This window comes from Falco naumanni, chromosome Z (assembly GCF_017639655.2).
Source record: "Falco naumanni isolate bFalNau1 chromosome Z, bFalNau1.pat, whole genome shotgun sequence".
NCBI lineage: Eukaryota > Metazoa > Chordata > Aves > Falconiformes > Falconidae > Falco > Falco naumanni.
Window position 1 is genome coordinate 49787141 of NC_054080.1, and position 25999 is coordinate 49813139.

At 39.7% G+C, this 25999-nt stretch overlaps 1 protein-coding gene across 1 annotated transcript in view; it reads right to left on the reverse strand.

The window, feature by feature from the left end:
• The window catches only part of ADAMTSL1 (ADAMTS like 1), a 176271-nt gene that overhangs the window by 96083 nt on the left and 54189 nt on the right, over positions 1-25999 (reverse strand). The window contains exons 7-9 of the mRNA XM_040578858.1: positions 25784-25941; positions 11488-11599; positions 10746-10884 (exon numbers count right to left, since the gene is read on the reverse strand). Coding sequence (XP_040434792.1) covers positions 10746-10884; positions 11488-11599; positions 25784-25941 — 409 coding nt within the window. The remainder of the gene's footprint in view (positions 1-10745; positions 10885-11487; positions 11600-25783; positions 25942-25999) is intronic.

Below are 25999 nucleotides of genomic sequence, written 5' to 3' on the forward strand. Positions count from 1 at the left end.
ACAATATTAAAAACAAACAAACAAACAAAACAACAAAAAAAACCCCACAAAAGATATTTTAGCTAAGTTGCTATCACATTTGAAACAAAACTTATGTTCCCATCCTACTGTTTCTGAGTTGCTCGAAGAATAAAACACTGATTACTACTTTATTCTTATGAATATATTACTGTTTTACTAAGAAGCAATCTATTACCACAAGTAATACAAATGAGTTGTCCAAACTTTATTTAGATTTCTGAAGTTCTATTTGCCATGAAAAAAAATTCTACACTTAGTACTTTCTTGGAGCTTGGATCCAAAGTCACTGAAGACAACAGGGAAACTTCTATCTACTTCAGACATCTCTACATCAACCCCTCTTTTTTGAGCTATTATATGGTTGTTTCTGCCCTTTGGATAAAACATCTGGTTTTACAGGGGTCAGAATTAGAAATTTGAGGAAACCCAGTGCAAGAATTCAAAACTGCGATTCTTGTCTTTCCACCTTAAATCAGTCCAAATTAATTCATCTTCAGAACCTGCTTCTTTATTTGTTTTTTGTTTGTTTGTTTGTTTGTTTTTCTGGAAGAAAGAAGGAGCTGGAGAGAAGAGTAATATGTCACTTTGTTTAATTGGTTTTTTCGTTGTTTGGTTTTGGTGATGTCATGACTGGTTGCCTTGGTTTGCTGTAGTGTTACTGGTATAGTATCTAAATAATATAATATGTAAAGGTTATAGAGGGCAATATTAGTAATTATCTGAACAATCATCATGCCAGTTATGTGTGAAATGAATGTCACTTCCCTTGTTGGCAACTATAGGGTCTCACTGAATTGCTGGTCTGGAATTTCATCTTTTGTCTGCACTTTTTAGAGATTCTGACTCAGAGTAAGTCAAACCATGCTGTCATGTTGTCTCCCAATTATCAGCCATATGATTCCAGAGCACCCAATCTATCAGTTTCATCAAAGCCACTATGCCACAGAGGACTTGGATGGGGCAGGTGGGCAGAACCATTGAAGAGTGAGTGCCAAATACATTAAAATAAAAAGCATGTCCCTACCCAAGTTTTGGAGAGGAAGCTGACAGAAAAGAATAAAGTTGTTTTTGAGAGCCTTATACAGATGAGAGGTGCTAGGTGTGCTGCTATGGATTTCTGCAAGGGGGAAGGAGCAAAGGAGGGGGAAGGGAGAAAGTATTCTCCTTACTCAACAGAGTTCACTGAAAAATGCTGTAAGCATTCAAAGGAGTCTTGTCATGCTAAAGCTGAAGGGGTCTATTCTTTCAGTCAACAGGCTTTTTATGTGCATACTTTTCCACGATAGGAGAACGGATCCCATTGTGTTTTCACAGCGAGGAGTCAGAGCCAGGTCAGAGTGCTGGAATTTTCCAGCTAAAGCATGGGAAGACACTGGAGCTCTGAGAGCTTGTGATGGGAACTAGACAGCTGCCTCTAAGATGAGCAGTCTCTGCAGTCACAGGAGCCCTCTGCATGCCTGTGCATATTTGCATCTTCGGAGAGCTGCCCGTCTCCACAAAAAACCAAAAATCTAGGAGAGGCAGTTCTGGCATTGGAAAACTTTCTAAAAGCCTAATGGGTCATTTCGAATATGGCCAATGAACAAGTCTTTTCAGACTTAGCTTGGTGGGTAGAAGCCTGGAGAAGTTGTGAAATTGTGTATTAGTATTTTAAGAAGATGGAAGAAGATTTTTTCTGATGTTGTTTTGCTCATGCTTTTGGGAATCTCTGCTGCTTTCCTGACTTTTCTACCACTGCTGCTGAGGTTCTACGCTGAAGCATTTTGCACTTTCCAGCTCATCAGCTTGCTGAGGAGTGGTTGGAAAAAAGATTAATATACCAAGTTCAGAAATGAAATAATTATACTATAAAAGCACCTACTGCCTAAGGAAGAAATAGTTTTCAAAACATTTCTCACTCATTGCAGTAAGAAATGTTTTCTTTCTAATAAACATGATCTGTATGCATAATCCAGGTCCACATGCGTTAGAACACATAATATCCAAAGCCATTCCAATGGAAATAACTGTACCACATTCAAACACCATTATGAAGATTAAATAACATTTACAAAACACTAGATTAATATTGTCATTGGAAAGGTTTGACCCTCAAAGAATTTTGCATACATAAATTGCAATTCTGTAAATGCTGTAACAGAGGTCCATAGAATTATTGACACTGTCCTTGTGCATATGTGAGAGGCTGCCAAAGGCTCTCATTCTGTTACTGCAAGAAAATGATTCTCAGCAACAGAAAAAGTCCCCTGCAGTAATAAACAATGGCTTAATATATGACTTTAAAAATCAGCTTGAAGATACAACAGAACAGCAGATGGTTGTTGTACTGGTAATACCTACTGCATCTTTCCTAGCTAGTCTTGTGCGGTTTTTGCGTGTGTGTTCCACAAAACCCCCCACAAAACCAAGCCTAACTGAACGATTTAAAAAACATTTTAGGGATTACTTCGGTGAATCCTGTGCTTTTTGACTGGACAAAGTGGTTTAAAGTCTATGAATCTATCAGTCCATCATACTCTATGAAGAGATAGATAAGATCTAGTTTACAGGCTTTATTCATTATACATTACTCAGACAATGCAAAGGTGATGGCATGCTAAATGAACAGAGCAAATAATAATAATAATTCCTCCACTACACTGAGATTTCTGGCTAACAGGACTCATTCACGCAACACCTAGAGCAAACCTGCTTTGGCAGGATCAGGAGCACAAAGCAAATTATTTTGAAAAGCTGTTGTGTCTCATATGTCTGAAATCTCCCATGCCTTTCAGACCAACAAGTTGTGTCATATACATTTGAATTGTTTTATTCCTGAGTGCTGGCAGCTTCAGCACAGTCACTCTTCCAAGGCACACGTCCAGCTGGAGTGGGAGCTGCACATGCCAGAGGTGGGTGTGCTGCACCCAGGTCCGCCATCTCTGCAAATGTTCAGCTTTTTCCTGCAATAGGTGCCCGCAGCCACAGTCCTTGAAAGTCACCTTTGGTGTTATCTTCCCTGGTAGCTCCCTTTTGTCCTCAAGTCACCCCCTTAGCACAAATGACAGGCATGAACGCCTTTCTCCTGATGACTCTCTGATGAGGTGCCAGCTCTTCCCACCTCCCTCTCCTGCATGCCCATGGCTCTCAGGTCAGCCACCTGCTGAGCCAAGCAAAGGCACAGGGGCTAGAGCTGGGAGAAGAGCCAGCAGAGAGAAAAGGACTCTCCCATCAAGATGCCTCAGGGTGGTCTGCCCCTGCATGGACGTGACAAGTGGAGGCTTGGAGTGGGTAGGGGCACCTGCGGCTCCTGTGCCAGTGTTCCCACACCCTGCTGTCCAGTGCCCGGCCTCTGCAGGACACTTGGACGTCTCGGGTTCACAGCCTTCAGTTCTGCTGTAGGCTCTGTTTTCCTGGAGGTTTCCTACCCACAGGGCTGCAGCTGCAGGGTGCCTGCAATCCTGGGTGGCCTTCACTGAAATCTATAGGACTTGAGAGTAAATGATTTGCGTGTCAGGGATTATGCCATCTAAGCAATGGTCCAAAGTATGTCAAAAGTATTAATAGTAATTCACAAATAATAATAAAATGTTGGAGCAGCCTAAGTTGGCTATGGACAGCTAATTCATTCATTAAATGTAAGGAAACACTTAAGTTCATCACATAAGTAAGATTTTAGTATCTGAGTCAACATCTCCCTGAGAGCCGTGATTTTCATTGGACGGATGTCAGGCTTGTGAAAAAGTCTCCACTTTAACACTACAAATCCTGACACCAAGGCAGTGTGTGATACTGCACCCTCCTGTCACAGTGCTCTGTGAAGATGCCACACTGAGACATTATCACCTTGAGCTACAAGAGTCCTTTCTGCCCTCAGATACAGGTGTCAAGGCCCTCAAATAGATGGTATCTGTTAATGTTTCCCATGTGTTACTCTTTAAAACTCACTATTTCCATTCAGAGCTGGAGTAGACAACACACACAGTAACACCACAGGTACAGGCAATATTGGCTTTTGAATGCTTGCATTTGCAGGTAGCGAGTATTTTAACTCTCAGTTATACTACCAGTATGAGTTAGTTACATTTCTGGTTTCTGGCCCACCATGCTTAATTCTGAGATAAAGATAGTATTATGATCATCTTACCACATTATGCTCTATCACGGTGGAACCTGAAGAACTACCATGTAGTTTGTATTTATATAACCTTTTATACTGTCTTAGTACTTTAGGGATTGGTAAAAGCCAATTTCTCACTAGACATTTTCAAGTGGCGTGTCAGTGGACACCTAAATAGCCTACTGAGAAATGCAGAGGACTGCAGAGAAATCTATCCTTTAGTGACTACATCCAGAAAACCCTCACACTTTAGATAGCATGTCTGTTCAGCACAACAGTGTCTCACCGTTATAATAAATGACTTGTTCATGTCATGATTTCAAATTCCAAGAAACATATGGTTTACTTGTCACTGCCATAGACTACTAAAACCTAATCTCTTTCCAGGGCTTGAAATGGGTGTTATCAATTGGAAGCAGCAAAAGTATTTCCTTCCTGTAGCATGACTAATGCTTCTAAAAGTCTCTCTTTATTTTAATTCAGTTTAATATTTTATGGTGGTGTTTGATAAAAGATGGCAGTTTGTTATTTTCCACTACAAAACATTAGAAACTGACTAACTAGGGAAAATCTCTCTAAGTGACTGTCTTACTACTTGCTGCAGTTTTTATCTCTTCTAGAACTTAAGTAGACTGCTCTTCCCATACCTTCAACTTGGGCAGAGAGTTATTTGTATTTAATGCTCAAAGCAGTACAAGAACTAATTTCCTGCCTTATAGTTTGTTATCTGATGCATCCTGACAGCTCCTTTCTGCCTTTCTTTCTGTCCTTTTTTAATATGAACTATCTCCTTAGAGCTGAATTTGCTCTGCTGTTCACATCTTTTAATATTCTGGCAAATGCTTCTTGGCTCACATTCCCTGCCTGTTCTGACAAAATAATTTTGTAGCTTAATTTAAATGCCTTTTACCCTGCCCAAAAATTCAAGGTTTTGTCTATTTTTCTTGAGAAGAAAATTGTCTCTTTAGGCATTAGGAGTATCTGCAGCTCATCTTCATTATGCTCTTGAACTCAGGTGGCCCCAATTACAACTACTGGAGCATTACCACTGCTATCAGGTCCTTCTTCATCTACAACTCCTGTATCTGGAAGCATACATACTGCCATTTCTACTTGAATGCATCACTATTTCCAGTTCAGCCTTCCTGAAAACTTACCTGTTTTGTTTTTTTTCCTGCTGCTCTGAATTTTTTTTTTTTTTTTGGTCTCCTAAACTTTCCCCCTACTTTTTTCATGCATAACACATCACTTTAGTTCATCTCTCCAGCAGCCTTTGTAGCTCCTCAGTAAATTCTGAACTTTTACAAAATCACCTTCCATAAATATACAGCTGATATGGCTGACGTTTGTTGACGGTGCATGCTCATTTGCAGGCAGCATAATTTTTGCTAATACCAGTCTCACTTTCTCCGGCATGTGCCACTTCAACTGTACTGGTGGAAAAGATTTGTTCTCCCTTCTGCTTTGACGGCTAAACCCTTCATGTCTCATCTTCCCCTGGAATGCCTATCTCTTGCTGTCTTTAGGATCATTCATATGCATATGATTGATTGTGGAAATTGAGACCAGACCCAGCAATCAGAGGCAACCAAAGTTCAGAGAGCACTGCAAGGCATAAAGGCTTTCTCAACCCTCCTGTAACAAATTAAGAACTTAAGTAAAAACGCAAATCCACAAAAATGACCATTTGCCTGAGGCAGAGATCAGGAAAGGGCATTGTCATGACCAGTGTCCCACATCCATGCAAAAAGCTGGAGTGTTGTCAAAAAGCCCAGTATCTTGAGTAACTGGGATATTTTTTGTGAAGAAGTATTCAAAACAAAGCTTAAATCTACCATATGTCCCAGTTGAGGGCAACAACAATAAGTAAGTCATTGTGTCTCAGATCCCTCTCATCACTGCAGATCTATGGCTGCTACTGTGTAAATCAGAAAATGCAGCCTGTCTTTTCAGCAACATACCAGTACTCCAGTTTTGTTCACCTCCCAGAAAGAATGTAGTGAAAATGGGAACTGCACTGCTGTGATACTTGCCTTATAATTGCTATACAATATTATACCTTTAGGGAAGCTGATAACAAGCAAAAAGCAAGCATTTGGTGATTTCCTGCTTTGAGAGCCAATTTGTAATGAAGCATGGAGACCTCTGTTACTGATTAAGAGGATACTCTATGTTGCCCTTTTAATCATGCATATTTACTCATTACTACTTCCTTTTCTTTTGAAGGAAATATATAAAGTTATGCACATCTTGCACTGTTGCCCAGGAAATGGTATAGACTCACATCACATTCTCACTACTGAATGACTGCAATATCCTAGCAGTCATTTGTGTTCTTTTACTTGTACTTTGTGTACTTACTTGCTCTTGTTAGAGTAGCTGAAAATTAACAACTGAAAAATACAATGTTATTTAAATTTAAGTTTCTTTTTGTTGATGACTGCCTCCTGCTGCCACTACCCAGTATGGATAATTAAGTGAGAATGCCAAATGAAAAACTGACAAGTAGGAAGAGGAGCTTGCAGTTTTGCTGAAGAACTTCATAAACTGGATATCTGAGAATCCTTTCAGTTGTCTGTGGGTTGAAAGTCTTGCTTGAACTAGGGTTTTTTCCCCTGAACTTTCCGTTGGTACTAGCCCTATCTCTGGTGGCAATCTTAGAGGTAATGCTCTAGGCACATTCCAGGATTTTTGCCGGTGCAGATCAGACTGGCATCATTGGCAAAGTGATAAAAAGAAGCTCACATGTTAGAAGCTTGCTAATACAAAATTCCTGAGACAGTAGCTGCATGAAGTTAGAATCTTTGCTGAAGATGCCTTTAGAAATCTTTATACACCATTGAAATTCCCCGGTAAGAGCACCACTAGAGCTTTTGTGACTCAGAAACCCCCACATAAATACATAACAGAGAAAGGCAAAAAATAGAGGAGATATTGGTAAAAATGCAGAACAGTGTAGCTGGGAATGCCACATAAAAGCTGAAGATGAATTTGAGAAGCAGCACTGAAGTTGCTTCCTGGAGTATTCTCGTGAGTAGATGAATGATGAGTGGTGTAAAAGTTCTTTTAATATTTGTAAAAATTGCTTTTTGGAGGAATGCCTTTAAATTAAGAAAGAAACAGTATCTTCAGCTTATAGCATGTTAGAGCTGTCCTGAGTGTCAAGCACACCCAGCTAAGTCTAATCTAAACATACTTTTTCTCAAAGCAGAATAAAATTCCATTCACCTTTCATTAGAGGATATCAGACAGGAGGATGCTAAGGATAGCTAGAAAACCTCCCCTAAGTCCTTCAGTCTGTGAAGTTTTGGCTAGTTAAAAGATTTTCAATTAATTAAATAGGTGAAAACTTAATATGGACTTTGCTACATAGAAAGGGATGGATTAAATCAAACAGGGCACTATTCACATCAGTAGATATTACATGTATATTTCCCAGTCAAGTACAGAGTGCTGTAAAATCTTAATGGCCTGTAAATAAATAGATCTTTTCTGTCTATCTTTCTAAGGTGGGAGCTGGATCCCAAAGAGGGTTGATGAGAGAGGCTGGATAGAGCACTGATAGTATGCAGGGACAAAAATGGACTTGGTGACATGACCTGTCATCTACCCTGCAAGACACTAACTACCAATCTTAGGTGAATGGGTCCCCTTTACTTAATGTGAAAAAGGAACAAGTATAAATGACATATGTTTAATAAATAACCTTCCACACACTGCTTCTCCTCCAAGTATGTGAGAAACTGGCTTTGCAGGAAGAAAAGTTGATTCATTTTGCATGTTCGTTCAGTCTATGGTATTTTTTGCTACTCACAATGCCTTCAATACTGCTAATTATTGTCATAACAAGCACAATAAAGTAAAACTTTCCTGTACACTAAGCCTAAAGAGGCAACTGGTTGCAGGCCCACACAATACTCCTGGTATTCATTTAAACTTTTCTTTCAGCCTGCCCTTTGCTTAAAATTTTAATGTAAGTTCTCCTACAGTAACCTCTCTCAGTTGCTTTATTCAGCACCACTGTGGTCTTCCACGATTATTTTCTGTGGCATTCATTGACACACCATAGGAACAGTTAGCAACCACTAATCAGCTATGCCTCACTGGAACTGTGTTTGCCAGGAAAAATTAACATCTTCATTTTATACCAGCGGAGCAGAACGGCTCCCACACAGCATATACACTGCAGAGCCAAGACGCCCTCCATGTTCATGCTCCTGACCCCATTGTTCTGCTTCAACTACCTTCTTCCTGACTAAGAAAGCATCAGGATTCCAGAAGTTACCACAGATTTCCTCTGGTTTTCTGTCTGGGTTGTTGATTCTTGAAGTCTTTACAAAGGCACTTTTCAAAATAATCATTTGCTATTTGGCATTCTGTGAGGATGTTTCCAAAAAGTCAATTCCTCTCTGTTACTGTTTGTACCTTGGGACGGCACAGCTGTACTTCTAAATTACTCTTCTTCCCTTCAGGGTCTTTATGTCACCAAGTTTGCTTTGTTATGTCTTATATAAAACAAAAATGGTTTCCTGACATCTGCCCACCTGTTATTTTTTTCTCTCTTCCCTCCCATGTATGATGCAGTCATCTGACTTACCATTTGAGAATGTGTCATTTAAAATTATTGGGTAAATATGGAAAATATCCATAGTACATATTCCAGAGGCAACTTGCACATTTGACTCAGAACTATATTAAAAAAAAATAGCAGCTTGGGCTTTAAAAAAAAAAAAAAAAAAAGGCAGCTACATAAAATTACTTTCTTACTGGTATTGTGAAAGATGAATCTAGAAGACAGGTTTCATATTGATTTACACCTTCCAGCAATCCTTTTTCTAAGATGTTCATATTTAGTTTCTTACCTGATCATACCTTGCCTCTACTTTACTGACATTTGTTTCAAAAAATTCAAAGGAGAATTCAAAGAAACAGGTTTTGATCTTAGAAAATCACTGAAGAAAAAAATACAAGAATTGTATTAAAGCAAGGTTTCTAGTTGCAACTGTTAATATATTTAAGTAAACTGAGAAATTAAATATGTATATTTTTGTATAAAGTACTAGGATATGAGAAGTCAGACACTGAACTTGACAGAATACTGTTACAGGAAAAACTGGTCTTGTTGCATTGTGGGAAAGCAATGTCTGAGTTGATAAATCACTTCTGAGTACATGCCTAACAGCAAATACTTTTCACAAAACCCTAGTGAAGCTGCATTCTTAATATTAAATCCTTAATACATCCTAATGAAATACATGATAAAGTACGTAACCTAAAGAATGCACAATACAGGTGGGATAATGTTGCATTTCAAGTTTTGATATTTCCACTTTTTAATTCTGGGAGCTTTCAACTTAAAATTTTAAACTGTATGAGAACATATCTGACTTTTAATTATTTACAAACAGAATTATCATTAAAAATGTGTTTACTAGAACAGAGGAATATTAACTGCCATACGCTCCATGTAAATGTGTCTTCAGTGATGAGGAAACCTGAGTATTAACTCCAGTTATGAAAAATGAAAGAACCTTAATGAAAAATTTCTAGAAGAGGTAAAAAGTATCTTAGGTTTGGAGTGATTTATTCTGCACTGATAATGCCTAGCTAGTCTGAAGCTGGTATACCTAATTTGGGAAGCAATCATCCTCAGTCAGGTGTATACATAGCCCCATAGGTCCATAAAACATCCTCCTCCTGGTCAGTACATCTTTTTTCTATGGCAACCTCCAACAATCTGAAGGGCCATAGCAACTTTTGAGGTGACACTTGTTTGAACGCACTTAATCAAACTTGGCACAAAACTCATCTAGAGGGAAAGGAGCAGGTAAATTTAATGGCTTTAGGGCATCCCTGGATGCATGTCTGCTGGGCTGTGCTTAACCATCTTTTAGCAAAGGACTGAAAAATTTGTATTACACAAACAGATGCTTGCAGCTTATAAGCAGCTACAAACTGACTTCTACTGAAGTTCAGGGGAATCTATGCAACACAGGACTGGTCCTTTTTGTGATTTTGTTCTTTTTCTTATACATGGGAAATCTGACTCTGTGAGCTTCCTATTTTTATTATTTATCTTCCAAGGAAGAGTGTTTGGCAGGTGAGCAGAGAGCAGTCTTTTGTGCAGGGCCAAAGAACAAATTGTAAGAACAAATTCTTATATTTTTACAAGCTGACATGACTGCAAGTAGGTTTTTTATTAAGGAGAGTATGTAAAAAACCCATGAAAATAATGCCTGTAATTGTGATGACAACCATTCTCCAACAACATTTTTACCCCAAGAGAATTTTTCCCATCTGACTAACACTTAAGAGGCATGTGTTGATCATGGGATGGTATTATGGATAATTAGTTTTTTCACACTTTATAATGTTTAATGAGGCAAAACACAATCAGAGGGGAAGAAACAACCACCTCAAATCACAGTCCGTGCAATGTGGAGGTGCTAAACAGAGGTCTTTTTCTATGCAGTACATCCTCAGGATGAGAAAGAGGTTGAATTACATAGACTAAATGTTGAATTGAATAGACAAAATGACACTGTAAGCAATAGCAACAGAACATCTTCCTATTTTATTTTACTTTTTTAGGGCCCAGTTTCTTTTAAAATTAGAGCTGACTGACCTTGCAGGACAAGGATCCAGATTACACTCTTGAAGTTTTGGCTTTGGCTTGATATTTTCAGGATAATAGTGACAGTACTGATCTGCTACTACCCGGTTGCTTCTCAGATCAAAACATTCAGCAGATGTTAGTTGATAACCTGCAATGCACAGTGGAAGAAATAATATGTGATGTGGTATTCTTCCTGTCTCTCTCTTGCATCTAAGTTCTGGTTTGGTAAAAAGCAAACTGAAAATATCGGCACCTTTGAACATAACAGCTACTGTTTCACAGCCCAGAGAAAACAACAATTCACATGTAGTAGGAAAGAAAAGATAACTAGTATGGTCAAATAAAAATTCAGAGGCCTAGAGCAAAAAGACAAAACAAAGGCTGAAATTTCTTGGCCACCAAGATTTGTACACTCGGTTTCAGTTCAGAGGGTAAAGCTGCTGGTGGGGACTGGGGCAAATGGAGTCATCTTGTGATTCCAAAGTGGGCCCAGATCCCACCAGCCCTTATATTTGACAGCTGTAGCATTAAATGCAGTCATGTGGATATCAAAATGTACTTTATGTGTGGAGCTTGGTGTGTTGCTAAAAAATCTACAGGTTACTACCACTGTTGCTACATCCCTCCATTTAGATGTAACTACTTTCATTTTCAGATTTTGCCCATTGTAAAGGTCCAAATCTCAGTGCAGCAGCTGGGACAGGTACTGAATGCAGATGACTGCTTTTGGAAAACAGTGGTAATTCATTACCTCCTCCACAGGATGCTGAACATGGAAAAAAATCAGTTTCCCTCCATCGATGAATGATGGGCTGATAGAAGATAAACTGAACTGAACTGTCGGCAGCACCAGCATAGCGGATCTGAAAAAGATGTAATGCCAAAGAATGAACCTGACATAAATACCAGGACGAAGCATTCTGCCACATGCATCTTGCAGCTACATGAAACACCAGAGATACGTTGCAATAGGAAAATGAAATGCACAAAACAGAGCACAGACTGGTGGCAAAATCTTGGCTGCAAAACAGTCAACTAAATTTCCAGGCATAGTCAGTGGCATTTCTGACCATTCTGAGACCATGTCCTGAAGTAATGAATGCACGGTAAATGCATGGTTAGTGCTACTGAATAATTTTATGAGGACAGAAGAAATGGCCTGATCTTTATTCCATCAGAAAATCATCTACCAATACCTGACACACTGACATGGATTTTAGATCTTCGGTATTTCCCAAACACCTTCTGGGACTGTGTATTACGTAAGATACCTTGGAGTAAAAAATGGCTGTGCTGTGAGAAATACAAAAGTATAAAACCTCTAATTTAAATTCTTTTTGTTTCTGCCACAAGCTCTCTTTTTTATTCTTATTTGTGGTACTGTCATTATTATAAGGCTGTCCTGCTTACTTTATTTTGGCTGCAGAAATGCTTCTTTTAGTCACAGGCATGGACTCTTGGCTGGAGCCAAGTGCATTTTCAGAAAACAGTCTTTAGAGCTTACAAGTACTGCCAGCTTTTAAGCCACCTGAGATTCACTATGCTTCCAGTACTTCATGTGCCGAATGGATTTCCCTTGTAAACAAGAGTTTACAGTGCAAGGAATGCAGTAAGAGAAGAGATCTTCACATTGTTAAAGCAGCACCACTTGCACCTGGCCCAGGAAAAATCCTTCCTGTTTGATAGCTGTGCTGATTAATATGGTTACGGGAACCTCAGAATCTCTGCAGGGTATTCCTTGTCTTTACTTCTAAGCCTTTGCAAGAACAGCTGGCAATGCAAGAATTAGAATGCTGGTACTAAAAGCCTGTCCCAGTTGAGTAGTTGTCCTAAGGCACAATGTATTGGCATTGCTTGAGCACCTCTGCATCAGTGGCATGATGCTTTTGCAGGAGAGGAAACTGCCAAGTAACGAGAAAAGATGGACCCTTCTCCAAGTCAGTATTCTTGTTCCCAGGAGTAATCCTCCCTGTTCTGTTTTTTTTGTTTTCTTTTTTTTTTTTTGGGTGGGGGTGGGGTGTTGGTGTTGTTTTTTTTCCTTTTCCCAGACAGCTTAAAATGTTTCAGCACTGCCTACTTTTTCTTTTCCCATGTTTTCAGCAAGTAGGCCTGTTTTGGAAACACCATTTTTCTATCTGCCTTTCCTTTCCTCTTTCCAAACACCAAGAGACACTATCAAAGAGTAGACTGTGAAACAGGAGCAAAAATATGACAAATTGAGCTGAACAGCGTAATCTGGGTTTGTTTTCTTTTCCCCTGTAGGTGGACAGAAACATGATTACAAATTAAAATATATTTTGAAGAGAAGGAAGAAGGCAAAAATACCGCAGGAGATGTTGATGGCTGTAAGAGATCTGGCCCACTGAGACTAAGGCTGCCCTTTTCTAATTAGAGTAAACAATGATGTAAATTCCCAACAGGAAAAAAAAAAAAATACAGCTGTAGCAATGCAGGTTCTTCAGCAAATGGGAGGCCTTTTGCATGGATTACTATTGTTTGAATCTGTGTGTCAGAAACAGGATATCTAATTCCTTGTGCAGGGATGGTGCATTAATCACACTTCAGAAGGGTCTTTCTGGGCTCATGAAAGCCTCGGGCACTCCTGGGAAAAATGTTCTATTGTGCTGGAAGCCATTCGGGGAGGTCTCTGATCTGAAAGTGCAGAAAAAGCATTCACTGGGGAGAATTCTGCTCTTACTCTTTGTTTTTTAAGGATCATCAGTAATTCTTGAACTCAGAAGATCTACTCAGCACTATGGTCTTCAGTGAATCATGAAGAACAGACCAAGAGCTCACACAGAGGCTACTATAAAAGGAAAGGGAGAGGAAAAGAGTTCTTATTAAAAAAGAAAAAAATCAGGAAGACAGAAGAGTTCCTTTCCCCACAGACTTCCTGCATGTCTGCAGAATTGTCTGTCTCTTTTGACACAGAGAAAAGACAGATGTACATCTCTTCCAGCATAATGTGGAGGACACTTAGACAGTCATGATAACAACATAGGTGGGAAAGAATTACAATGAGCCACAGCCATGAGCTAAAATGATACAAAACAAGCAAATGAAAGAAGCAGGCACAGTATCGTTTGTTTTTTTAAGGGGTACTGTAAGCGGAAAAGGAACAACGTATGGTGATTCCACACAGCAAAAATTTCTTTTTGATTTTGTTTGACAGTTTGTTAAAGCTAAGATCTTGATCCAGAAGAAAATATCAGTGGCTGCTTGAGCCTTGCAAAACTCAAAGTGAGACCTGATAGCTAAATGCTTTAATAAATGTCCTGGTTTTGTTGCACAGGGCCAACTTCCACATATTGAAATACTCAGCTTTGGAGTATGGTGGATTTTTTTACCCTTACAGTAGCTGCAACAGCCTGCTAGCTATAAGAAATGCCAGAGTTTCAAAAACTGATGGTCAATACTTGAGAAACTTTAGTCCTTTAACCAACAGTGAGTTTTGCATCCTTAGGTCACTGAACCAGAAAAAACGGCAATTGTTCATTATGTTTGCAAATCAAATTCTGTCTAAATTTGTTAATAGAAAACAGCAGAAGTATTCAGATCTTGCAGAGCACTCAGCCCTGTGTTTGTGCATTGTAACGTCCTAGACATTATCCTTGATTTCCTTTCAGTTTCAGGGGAGTTTGGAGTATTCTGAACATCACAGCAGCCCTCACCACTTTGTAAGACCCAAGAGGTTATCACCAGTCTTATAAAGATTTAGTTAAAATTCGAGTTCTCAGACTATCCACCAAAATTAACTGTCTAGCCTATAGTCACTAGCAACAGAGATATACCATTTTTTCTTGTAGAAATATCTTGGAAAAAAAAAATCATTGCTTGTACCTGTTTTTTTTAAATTGATTTTGTAAATGACTGTCTGGAGTGGTGCAACAGAGGCACAGGCTATTGCTCAGGTGAGTTTGGGTTGATAAAATGCAGTATTGGTTTTGGGGATATCCACAGAAAGCTGAATGAAAACAACAGATGGCATAATTCAAACACAAAAGCAGCATAATCTTTTTGAATTATCCTGATCTGTCTGGTGACAAAGAGACTGCAGCATCTAACTTCACTTCTGTATTGTGGTGTTTTTCCTATAGCCCCAAATTTGATTAGTTCACATGAAAACAAACAAACAAGCAAGGTACTCCAAAGCCCAGTCCTTTCATGCTTGGCTTTGGCAGCATATGCCTGAACAGCTTGTTTATGTTCACTGAAGAACGCATGCTTTGGCTTACAAAACTGCACTAACCTTACTCGGGCAGTTGTGAAATTTAATCACCAGTTTATGACCAGCAGTGATAATGAGCAATTATCAGTGATGTCAACTGTAGGGTTAAACCATGAGAAGTGTATTCAGTGAGGTGTTCTCATTTTATGAAATAGTGTGTGTTGCAGGAGGAGGTAAGTCATCATTTCTCTCTTTGTGTGTCCCAAACTGGAGACAGGGGGAGGGAATTATTATTGCATACTGTCTTTTGTCTTATGAAATCTGATCTGGTATGTTAAGAGCTAGCTCCATGCCACCATGCTTATTAAAATAGTTCTAATGGATTTTTCCATGTTATTATTACAAATGCTTTCTGCATGTGCAAAATCCCTAATCATTAGGTTTGATTTATTAATGAGAAGTTCAACGTTGAAGTCTTCTAAGTAACATAGAAAGAAATCAGGCATGAGGGCATGGAGAACTATCCTCATGTGGCATATGTAATTTTGTGCTTTTCAGGTCAGCAAAAGCTAAGTTTTTGTATGATGCTTTCCCTTCTTTACTTAGAGTGCTTTAATATTCCTGTTTGTATACAGTGATAGCTTACATTGAAAAAGGATGATGTGCAAGAAATTTGTTGCTGTTCATAATTTGTTCATGAAACAGAAATGAGAACCAGATATTTTTGTGGGAAAATAATTTCATAAGCAAATAATATAAAAAGTTAAAAAAAATGTAAATCATGAGAGATGTTGAAGGCTTTCAAGCATACTGTCCATAATACAGGACTACACCATAATTCCTTTGAGCTTGCCCTTTAATTCCCATGGAATGGTGGAAAGAGCTCTGCCTTTGAGCTCCAGGAAACATCTACTGTCCACTTATGCATTCATGTCCCTTGATTATGATAGTCCTGTGTTGGATCAGCTTGATGTTGGGTTGTCTGTATATGGAAGACAGCTCTGTCTGTTGCTTCTCAATTCAGTCTCTAAATCAGCCAGAGAAACCACTGTGAAATTACGTTATCACCACTTTACATGCTTTACAAAACATGTCTCAATTGAACTTGCTCACTATGCCCCTATCCTGGATTACACTGTTTCTTTAGGTGATAGGATGACTGTTAAAATGCCTTTAGACACAATTTCTCACAAAGCCAAACCCAAAATCTATAGAAGGTCCAAATCTTTTTCAAATTTCATCCTTCTTCCCAAAGGAAGAACAAAACAGAAAATGAGTGTAATGGACTGGCTAGGATAGCTGGCAGCAACAGAGCTGCTGTATCAGTATAACAGCTATGATAACCTGTACAGAATCCACTACTAAACGCAACAAATGAGAAGACCAAAAGTTATTCAACAGAAGCAAAGGGAACCCCAAATACACAAAAGCCAGCCCAGCTGTGTCTCTTCTGTGGATACTCCCCATAACACCCCTCTCATCTATCGAAAGACCATTTCACCACCAGCAACATGTTCCCAAGGTAAGAAAATTCAAGTTTGAGTAAGCCACCTTAATCTCCAGCACAAAATATTTATTAAACTTAGTTTAATCATGACAATACCTAAGAAATTAATATAAAAAATAGGATCCTATTGTGATAGATACTGTATAAAAATAAAATTAACAAAACAAAAAGGCAATGTTTGACAAAAAAGAATTTGTTAAAATGATGAAAACTGAATAAGGTAGGTATCAAAGCTTCACAGTACTTAAAACTGACTGATTTTTGAAATAGATAGGCTTGGGGAATTTATACATGATACCAGAAAAAAAGTTGCAGAAAAAGAAAAGGAAAAATTATAGAGAACAATTTGTCAGAGGAATAGAAAATAACATGTCTAAGAAACTGTCTTTATTGCCTAAAATTAAAACCTGACAGTAGATTTCAGATCAGCAGTATTTTAAAGTATGTAAGATTAACAGTAACACATCTCCAGATCCAAGCAGCATCCACCCAGTAATTTCAGATCATGTACTCTTTGAAAAGCACAGGAATGCAAATTATGTGTGATCACATTTAGCTTATTTCCTTGAACAAGCTGCCTTTCCTGACCTTTCCTGACCACAGGAAAATAGAAAATTTTAACAACATTTTTTAGAAGGGGCTTCATGAGTAATGCATGAAACTGCAAATCAGTAATCTCTACCTCTTTTATGAGGTCAGTAGATAGAATGAAAATAAAGAACAGAACTCAAAGACAGGTGCCTGCAATGGGTGATACTTCCCAAACATTGTGGTCTGCTTTGCCAAAGATTCACAAGCGACACTGATAAAGGTAGTTTAGATACCACTTTTCTTTTAGGTCTCGCTCCAAAGGTCCCAGGCAAAGTTCACATGAGTTAAGAAGAATCCTTCCATGGACTGATGACTAGGTAACAGAGAACAGTCCTATACCCTGTTCTTGCAATGGATGAAGGACCAGTGGAATCCCTCAGGGTTGTGTGCCAGGGCATGAGTTGTTAGCTACACACACCCCGATGAACAGCGTAAGGGGTCAACTACAAGCTGACCAAGTTTGCTAATGAAAAAAACTTATGAATCATAGCTAAACTGAAACTGTCTGTAAAAGCAGTTGGAGCTTTGGCAGACTAAATTCAGGTTCAGTAAAACAGAAATAATGCCTATGAGGGAAAACAATTATATACCCTAATTATACAGGAAAATGTCCTCCACATTAACTAGTGCTATTCAGAATGGTAGTGGGGTTGTTATGGGTATAGAATCATAGAATCACTTAGACTGGAAAAGACCTTTAAGGTCATCAAGTCCAACCATTAACCTAGCACTACCAAGTCCACCACTAAACCATGTCCTGAGGCACCTCATCTATGCACTTTTTAAACACTTGCAGGGATGGTGATTGCACTGTCTCCCTGGGCAGCCTGTTCCAATGTTTGATCACCCTTTTGGTGAAGAATTTTTTCCTAACATCCAATTTAAACCTCCCCTGGTGTAACTTTTCCTCTTGTCCTGGTGATATTTATATGGGAGAAGAGACCCACCCCACCTGTGTACAGCCTCTTTTCAGGTAGTTGTAGAGGACATTAAGGTCCTGCCTCAGACCCCTTCTCCTCAGGCTAAACAAACCCAGTTCTCTCAGCTGCTCCTTGTAAGATTTGTGCTCCAAACTGTCCACAAGCTTCTTTGTCCTTCTCTGGACACACTCCATCACCTCAATGTCCCTCTTGAAGTGAAGGGCCCAAAACTGAACACAGCATTCAAACTGCAGCCTCACCAGTGCCAAGTATGAGGAGACAATCGCTGCCCTGGTTTTGCTGGCCATGTTATTTCCGATACAAGCTGGGATGCTATTTAGCCTTCTTGGCCACCTGGGCACCCTGCTGGCTCACGCCCAGCCGGCTGTGGACCAGCACCCCCAGGCCCTTTCCCACCAGGCCCTTTCCAGCCGCTCTGCCCCAGCCTGTAGCGCTGTGTGGGGCTGCTGTGACCCAAGGGCAGGACCCGGCACTGAGCCCTGTTGAACCTCACAGGAATGGCCTCGGCCCATCGCTCCAGCCTGCCCAGGTCCCTCTGCAGAGCTTGCCTGCCCTCCAGCAGGTCAACACTCCCCTTGGTGGGACACCACTTGGTGTCATCTGCAAACTTACTGAGGGTGCACTCAATCCCCTCATCCAGATCACTGACGAAGACATTAAACAGGACTGGCCCCAATACTGAGCCCTAGTGAACACCATCTGTGACCAGTTGCCAGCTAGATGTCACTGCATTCATCACCGTCTTTGGACTAGGCTGTCCAGCCAGCTTTTAACCCAGCATAGAGCACACCCATCCCAGCCATGAGCGGCCAGTTTCTCCAGGAGAATGCTGTGGGAGAAAGTATCAAAGGCTTTACTAAAGTCTAGGTGGACAATATCCACAGCCTTTCCCTCATCCACCGGGCAGGTCATCTTGTCTTAGAGGGAGATCAGGTTCATTGGGCAGGACCTGCCTTTCATAAACCCATGCTGGCTCGGCCTCATCCCCTGATTGTCCTCGCACATGCTCTATGGTGGTGCTCAGGGTTATTGGCTCCATAACCTTACCCAACACCAAGGACAGGCTGACATGCCCGTCATTTCCCAGATCTGTCCTGCCCTTCCTGTAGATGGGTGTCACACTGGCTAACCTCCAGTCTTCTGGGACCTCCTCAGTTAGCCAGGACTGTTGATAACTGATGGACAGTGGCTGGGCCAGCTCCTCCACCGGCTCCCTCACTAACCCTCAGGTGGATCCCATCCAGGGTGGATCCCATCCAGCACCATAGAGTCCAAGTGGAGCTGCAGGTCACTAACCATTTCCTCTGGGACTATGCGAACTTCATTCTGCTCCTCGTCCCCACCTTCCAGCTCAGGGGCTGAGTACGCTGAGGGTAACTGGCCTTACTATTACAGGCTGAGGCAAAGAAAACAGTAAGTACCTCAGTCTTTTCTTCATCCTTTGTGGCAATGTTCCCTTCCCCACATCCAATAAAGGATGCAGATCACCTTTGACCCTCCTTCTCTTTCTAATGTATGTGTAAAAACATTTTTTGTTATCTTTTACAGCAGTGGCCAGCCTGAGTTCTATCTGGGCTTTCACCTTTCCATTTACCTGAATAGCCTCGTGACATCCTTATAGTCCTGAGTTGCCTGCCCCTTCTTCCCAAGGGGGGAAACTTTATTTTTCCCCCCAAGTTCCATCCAAAGCCCTTTGTTTAGCCAGGCTGGTCTTCTTCCCCACGAGTTCATCTTTCGGCACATAGCAATGGCCCACTCCTGCACCTTTAAGACTTCCTTCTTGAAGAACGTCCAGCCTTTGTGGACCCCTTGGTCTTTCAGGTGTGTCTCCCAAGGGACTCTGTTGACAAGGCTCCTAAACAGGCCAAAGCTGACCCTCTGGAACTCCAAGGTTGCAGTTCTGCTCATCCCCCTCCTTGCTTCTTTGGGAACTGAAAACTCTATCATGTCATGATTGCTATGCCCAAGATGTCCTCTGACCAACATATCACCCACCGGTCCTCCTCTGTTTGTAAAGAGCAGGTCCAGGGTTCCTCTGAAAATATCAGCTCAGTGTGCAGCAACAGTTAAAATGATTAACAGAATATTATAGAGAGGGAGGAAAAAGGGGAGAACATTACACAAAATAAATACATTTGTGTCCTGATCATTATGTGTAGTTGATTCTTTCTCAACATATGTATTTACAGATCATATAATTAATAGATTTATATTAAATAAATATTAAATACTTTAAATACATTTTATTAAATGACACATAGGAAATGGATATTTTCAAAATTTACATTTATACATTTAAATATTAGTCAGAACTAAAATATTTATGTATATTATAAAAATTATGAATATATAACCACAATGGAACCAGAAAAGGGACAGAGAAGGCAAATAAGGATAACCCTTATCTGGATCATCTTTCATAGACGTAAAGATTAAATAAAGGAGGACCCTAGGAAAGAGGCAAATGATGATGATGGAGATCTCAAATATAGAAGTAATGAAGAAAAGGGGTAAATGGTAGTAATGATTTCATGTTTCTCAGAGTGGGAAAACCAGAAAGAATCAGTGAAAATATTGCACTAAGGGTTTAAAAATAAGATGAATTCCTTATTTTATACACTGCATAGTTCATTGTGGAACTCCTTCCATGAGCTAAATTTTTTCAGAAAGGCAAATATAACACAAAAAGGCCTATAGAAATTCTTGAAGACTGGTTCCTTTGAGACGTTAAACACAATAGTACAGATGCAACATGAGGGTCAAGAAAAAGGGTCTGCAAGCAGTGGATAGCTTTTATCACTTTCCTGTACTCTCTCTTTTAGTACCTGAAACTAGTTCCTCTCTGAAACAGAAACCTGAGTGAAGCAGACTTTTTGCTTGACCTAGCATGGCAGCTCCAATGTACTTATGGATGAAATACACTAGTTCAGAGAATGACCATGTTCTAAGAACTATTAATAGAAATAATTTGTATTGAACATTAAAAAAACCCCGTAGATATGAAATAGAATCTGTACGTTTTCAAGAAGACTGCTACATGGCTTTCCATCAATTTTACCACATCTGCCAAAATAGGAGGAAAAGGGTAGAATTCTTCTGAACTTGTCCCAAGATCTACTCAAGATAAATAATTATGAAGTGTCTTTTCAAACTGGTCATTACTTGTAAGCTTGACCTAGAAATTATTACAATTGTGGGTTTTTTTGGAGATCAGGTGTGATTTTTAGGACTATTGCTAAAAAAAAAAAAGTATTGATTGCCAACATAAGTTAATACAAGCAAGTGACACAGATCATGTTACAGACACACCTTCAGGTAGGTCCAATCTGCACTCTACAGTCATGACCTCAGGAAGACATATTTCTGAAGAGGTAGCGTTGTTTTATGATAAAGGAACTGTATTCCAATGGTCTCTTCTAGATTAAGCAAAGTGTTTCAGCCATTTGACCTTGATAACACAAAACTTGTCTCAGTCACAATGAAACCTTAACTCTTATTATTTCTGCGCACTCAGCCTTGATTCTAGCTCATCTATTCCCAGGAGCACCATCCTAACCCTGATTTGCCAGTGCTTCCAAGACTAGTTCCTTCACCACTTCCTGCCTGACCTGCACCGTTCTCCCAAATATGAGGCACAATCTCCCCTGGAAACTTGCTAGCATCAGAACTAAATTACACAGAAGACCCTTACTGTCATCACCCCAAATCTTTGTATGGTAATGTCTCTAAAATTCAACAATAAGCTAGCCATGAACAGTAGGTCCTTGCTGCTAGAGCAGATTTGCAACTTCTGGCCTCTTCCCTAAAGCTAGTATTAAAGTAATTTCTTATTTCATTCCACATGGTAAATCACTGTACGCTCCTGTTCAAAAGTGATTATTTAATCCAGCCCTGGCCCTAGCCTGACAAGGCCCATCAACCACTCTGCCAGCTGGCTGCCTGTACCTGCATTCTCTCCTGCATGTCCTTGCAAGTCCCAGGAAGCTTAGGCTAAGCCCCAGCCTTATTTTCTTTTCTTAACCTGGACTCTAATCAAATGCATTTCTCTCACCAGAAGTTTCTGCCACTGCTAGATCACAACTGAGATAAGAATTGTCTGGCTAGCTCCAGTGACCTGTGTAACTTAGCATTCAGTTTTGAACTCTCTTACGACTTCTTGGACAATTGGTGACCAAAATCCTGATCTCAGCAGTAACTCTGCTCAAGGTAACCCAGACTGCACCATTTCAAAATTAGCCAGCAGCACCCCAGACACCAGCACAAAACAAAACAAAACAAAAGAGCCAGACAATTTCTTCTGGCAGCATCCCTTAACCAAAGCTTGTCAGCCCTAGCATTAGAAAAGACAACATCAACACAAATCTGTTCCTAATCCAAGAACCTCTAACAGCCTCCAGACAAACATTTATCTGATACAGCCCTGCGCAACCGTGATGTAAAGCTGTTGGTCCACGCAGGTCCTGAAAACAAACCTTCATCTTGATACCAGGTATTGAAAACCAACATAAACCTGGTCTAGTCTATATCTAGGCCAAACAGCTTTCTCCTCCAAACCATCCCCAAGCCTGGGCACACCCTTTGCTAGACCCTGTTTTAAACCCACTAGTCTTTTCTGCCTCACACCTCAGCCACAGGGCTAGGGCCCTAGGTACGTGAAAACCACAGCCTGTAAAACAAACCCTGAAATGCTGTGCTTTGCTGGCCTTAACACTTCCCTGGCAACTCCTACCGGCTGTTTCAGCGAGCCTGTAACTCAGGTTGTTCATATTTACAGGGCTGATTGCTTTGAATAGTCAACTGGTGGTTAGTGTCAGCATCACATTATCAGGTGCAGACCCCATCTGACAGTATTGATTCATCCTGCCCAAAGGAGTACAGGCGTATGACATGAATGGTCACTCCAAGTTTCTCCATTTCATGTCTGAAATGGACAGTATTCACAGAGGAAACTCAAGCACAGGCAGGTGAATATGTGATAAATATGTGACCTTGGCAATGCAGCAGATCAGTGGCAGCTCTGCCAATAAAAGGCAAGTCCCCCTGTGTGGTAATACTGCTCTGTTCTCTGGATCACCGTGTCAGCCAGAAAGATTTCCAAGTGAAACTGACCATCATTTCACCAGGATTTTATCAAATATGACATTTTTTCTTCTATTCATGTAAATCAGAATTTTGTATAAAAAACGTCAAAACAGGGAAATCCTCAGAATTTAGGAACAAAATTCAAGTGAAATTTAGGTTTGCTGACATCTTTTCCGGGGCTTCTGCCTTTCAAACATTAAAAGTTTATAATGGAAATTTGTAATTCTCAAACTATCCGTATAAGAAATAAGAACATTAAAAACTTGAGTCCTTCTCTCATTTTGTGATAACTCCTTTATTTTTTTAAAGAGCTGTTTTACTGAATTGTTTTTACCATACCTTGTGAAAAGATTGCCAAGAGTTTAGCTCATGAGGAATGTACCACTATTACAAAGTCAAAAAACTTAGCAATTACACAATTCAGCTCCTACAGGAACAGCATGAGGTTTCTTAAGCACTCTGTGTCACCTATAAAGAAACTTAAATGCCAACTCCCACATTGAGTTTCTATTTCTGAATTATATTCAGGTGTTTAACTTGACCCCTCTGAATAAGAGCATTCAAGGTCAACTGAAAAGGATTATAACAGTCATTCTGGAGACAATGATCCTAAAACTAGAGTTCTTCTACATCTACAAATTCATCTAGGTCTGTTTGTGTAAAAACTGCCTTGTCCCAGGAAAGTAAATCTTGATACCCGAAGAGATCCCACTTTGTAAGGAAAACTTGCTAATATTACAGAGAAGCCTTTCAGCTGATTTTCTAAAGAAAAGTACTTCCCCTTCACAAACTGAAGGCAAAATAGTCATGGCTATAGTAAGTATATAAGTATATAACTTATATACTTATATATATAAGTTGCTAAGTCTGACATAACTGAGAGTTTGCATGCATTTTGGTACTCCTGTATTAGCCTTACTTCTATGTACATTCCTATATCCGACAAAAACTAACAAATGAAATATCCAGAAGCTAAAATATTTTGTTAGAAAAATAATTAAATAGCATAGAATAATATCCTTGTTGCATGAAGTACCTTCTAAAGTACCTTCCATAGCTGTTTATTAAAAAAACTAAATGTGATTCAAATGCAAGAAATCTGTAAGTACCTTATCCAAAGCAAAATCTAATGCTAATCTTAGAAAAGATCCTACAACTCTGAACAGCGGTTTTGTTTGTGCATTTTTCTGTATCTACTTAAGACAGAGGATAAGTCAATAAATTAATACCTGCTGAGCATGCTAGTCTGATTTTCAAAAGGTGAAAACACACAGCAAAACTATTAAAACAGTTTAATCTCAACTCAGCAGTGTCTGTTCTGCCCATTCCTAGCCAGTTTGTACACTCATATTGGCCAGAGAGTCATCACACAAGTAGGGTACTGCCTTTGATTTAATTAGTGCTTCCTACTTTGCTTTGATAGAGAAGGAAATGCAAGCACAAGCAATAAAGGTATTTTCTCTGTCAAAAGGTAACAGTAGAAATACCAGGAACACAGTCCAACCCTCCTGTTACCGTTTCAGGGCCATTGGTCTACACTACCAGCTGTCCCCAACAGGTATGTGCTAACCAACCAAGATACCTTAAATTCATAGACAGCACAAATAATGCAAAGTAAGCAATACTGTTTACATTGCACTAAGTTCATAATCTGGATATCATCTGTAACACAGGTAAAAGGCTTTTAGACATTTTGAATTGACCAGGATCTGTTTAATTAAGGTATTTTCATTATGACCTTCAAAGAGAAAAGAACGTATTCTTCAGGTCAGGCTTCTCCTTGTGAACCAGTCCTGATAATTTCAGCTTGCCTTTTGTGCTCCTAACATACCATGATGGGTAGGGGACAGTCTACAGGGCTCTGCTATCACCTGAACTAACCATTCCAGTCCAACAAGCTCAGCTTATTTCAACCCAATCACTTACTGCATTTTCCAATTCACTGTTCAAACTTCTAGCTGCCATCAGCTCTAGGTTAAAGCAAATGTCATCTGCCTCTGGGGTCCATGGGGTAAAATTTATATAGTCCTGGATATGATACAGGTTTTACAGTTTTACAGCTGAAATCCTTCAAGTTCCTTGGACCTACTGGAAAAGGATTTATTTCATTGTAATTCCCAAATGTTCATTTTTTTACGTGTGTTTTCCCACAGAATGTGTGCACTGCTTCCAGCAATGTGTTTTATATTACCTGGAAGAATAGAAATGCTCTAATGGGAGGAAACAATTTTATTCTTATTGCCAGTGCAACACAAAGCAGAACTTTGAAATGACACCATTTCTCAAGCAAAGTCATCCCATTTATTTTGGAGCTTGGGGACCTCATTCTCCCCTCTCTTACAGTCTTCAGTGCAATTACACTAGCATAAATGCCACAAATTATGGGCCAAAGATACAGACCTTCTTTTTGCTTGTCACAGAGAAAGCAAGCTGCATATTATTGATTTATATGTACCTCAGCTTTATACACAGAAAGCTGTCTGCTTTTTCTTGTAATAAGTTCATCTTTTCTCTTTAGGGCATACCTTGGGTATGCCTTTCTTGGCATAAACTCAGTCTTTTTCCTGAGGAGTGTCCAATGAGGCTTTCATCAGATATTAGCTATAAAGAATTTCATGTAGAGTTCAAAAGTGACCCTGGACTAAGCTTTGTGGTAAATGTATACTGGAAAATTAAGATCTAGAAAAGTCTTTAATTTTTCTAATGAAACCTGTCTTAATGTATGTTGCTTTAAGAGTCAATGATCAATGATCCTCACCTTGATAGTGAAGTCTGCAGTGAGAGGCCCAGATATTCTTAGTATCTCCTTGTCAGGAAACTTCTGGAAGTCGATGCTAGAATTGTCCACTAGGAAGGAGCCTGTGGAGCTGAGGCTGTTTTCACTCTTCACACCCTGGAGACTTTTGGTTTCTAAATCTGACAAATAGAAAAAAATTATCAGGAAACTAGAGCAACATGACTTAAGGTAAAGGGA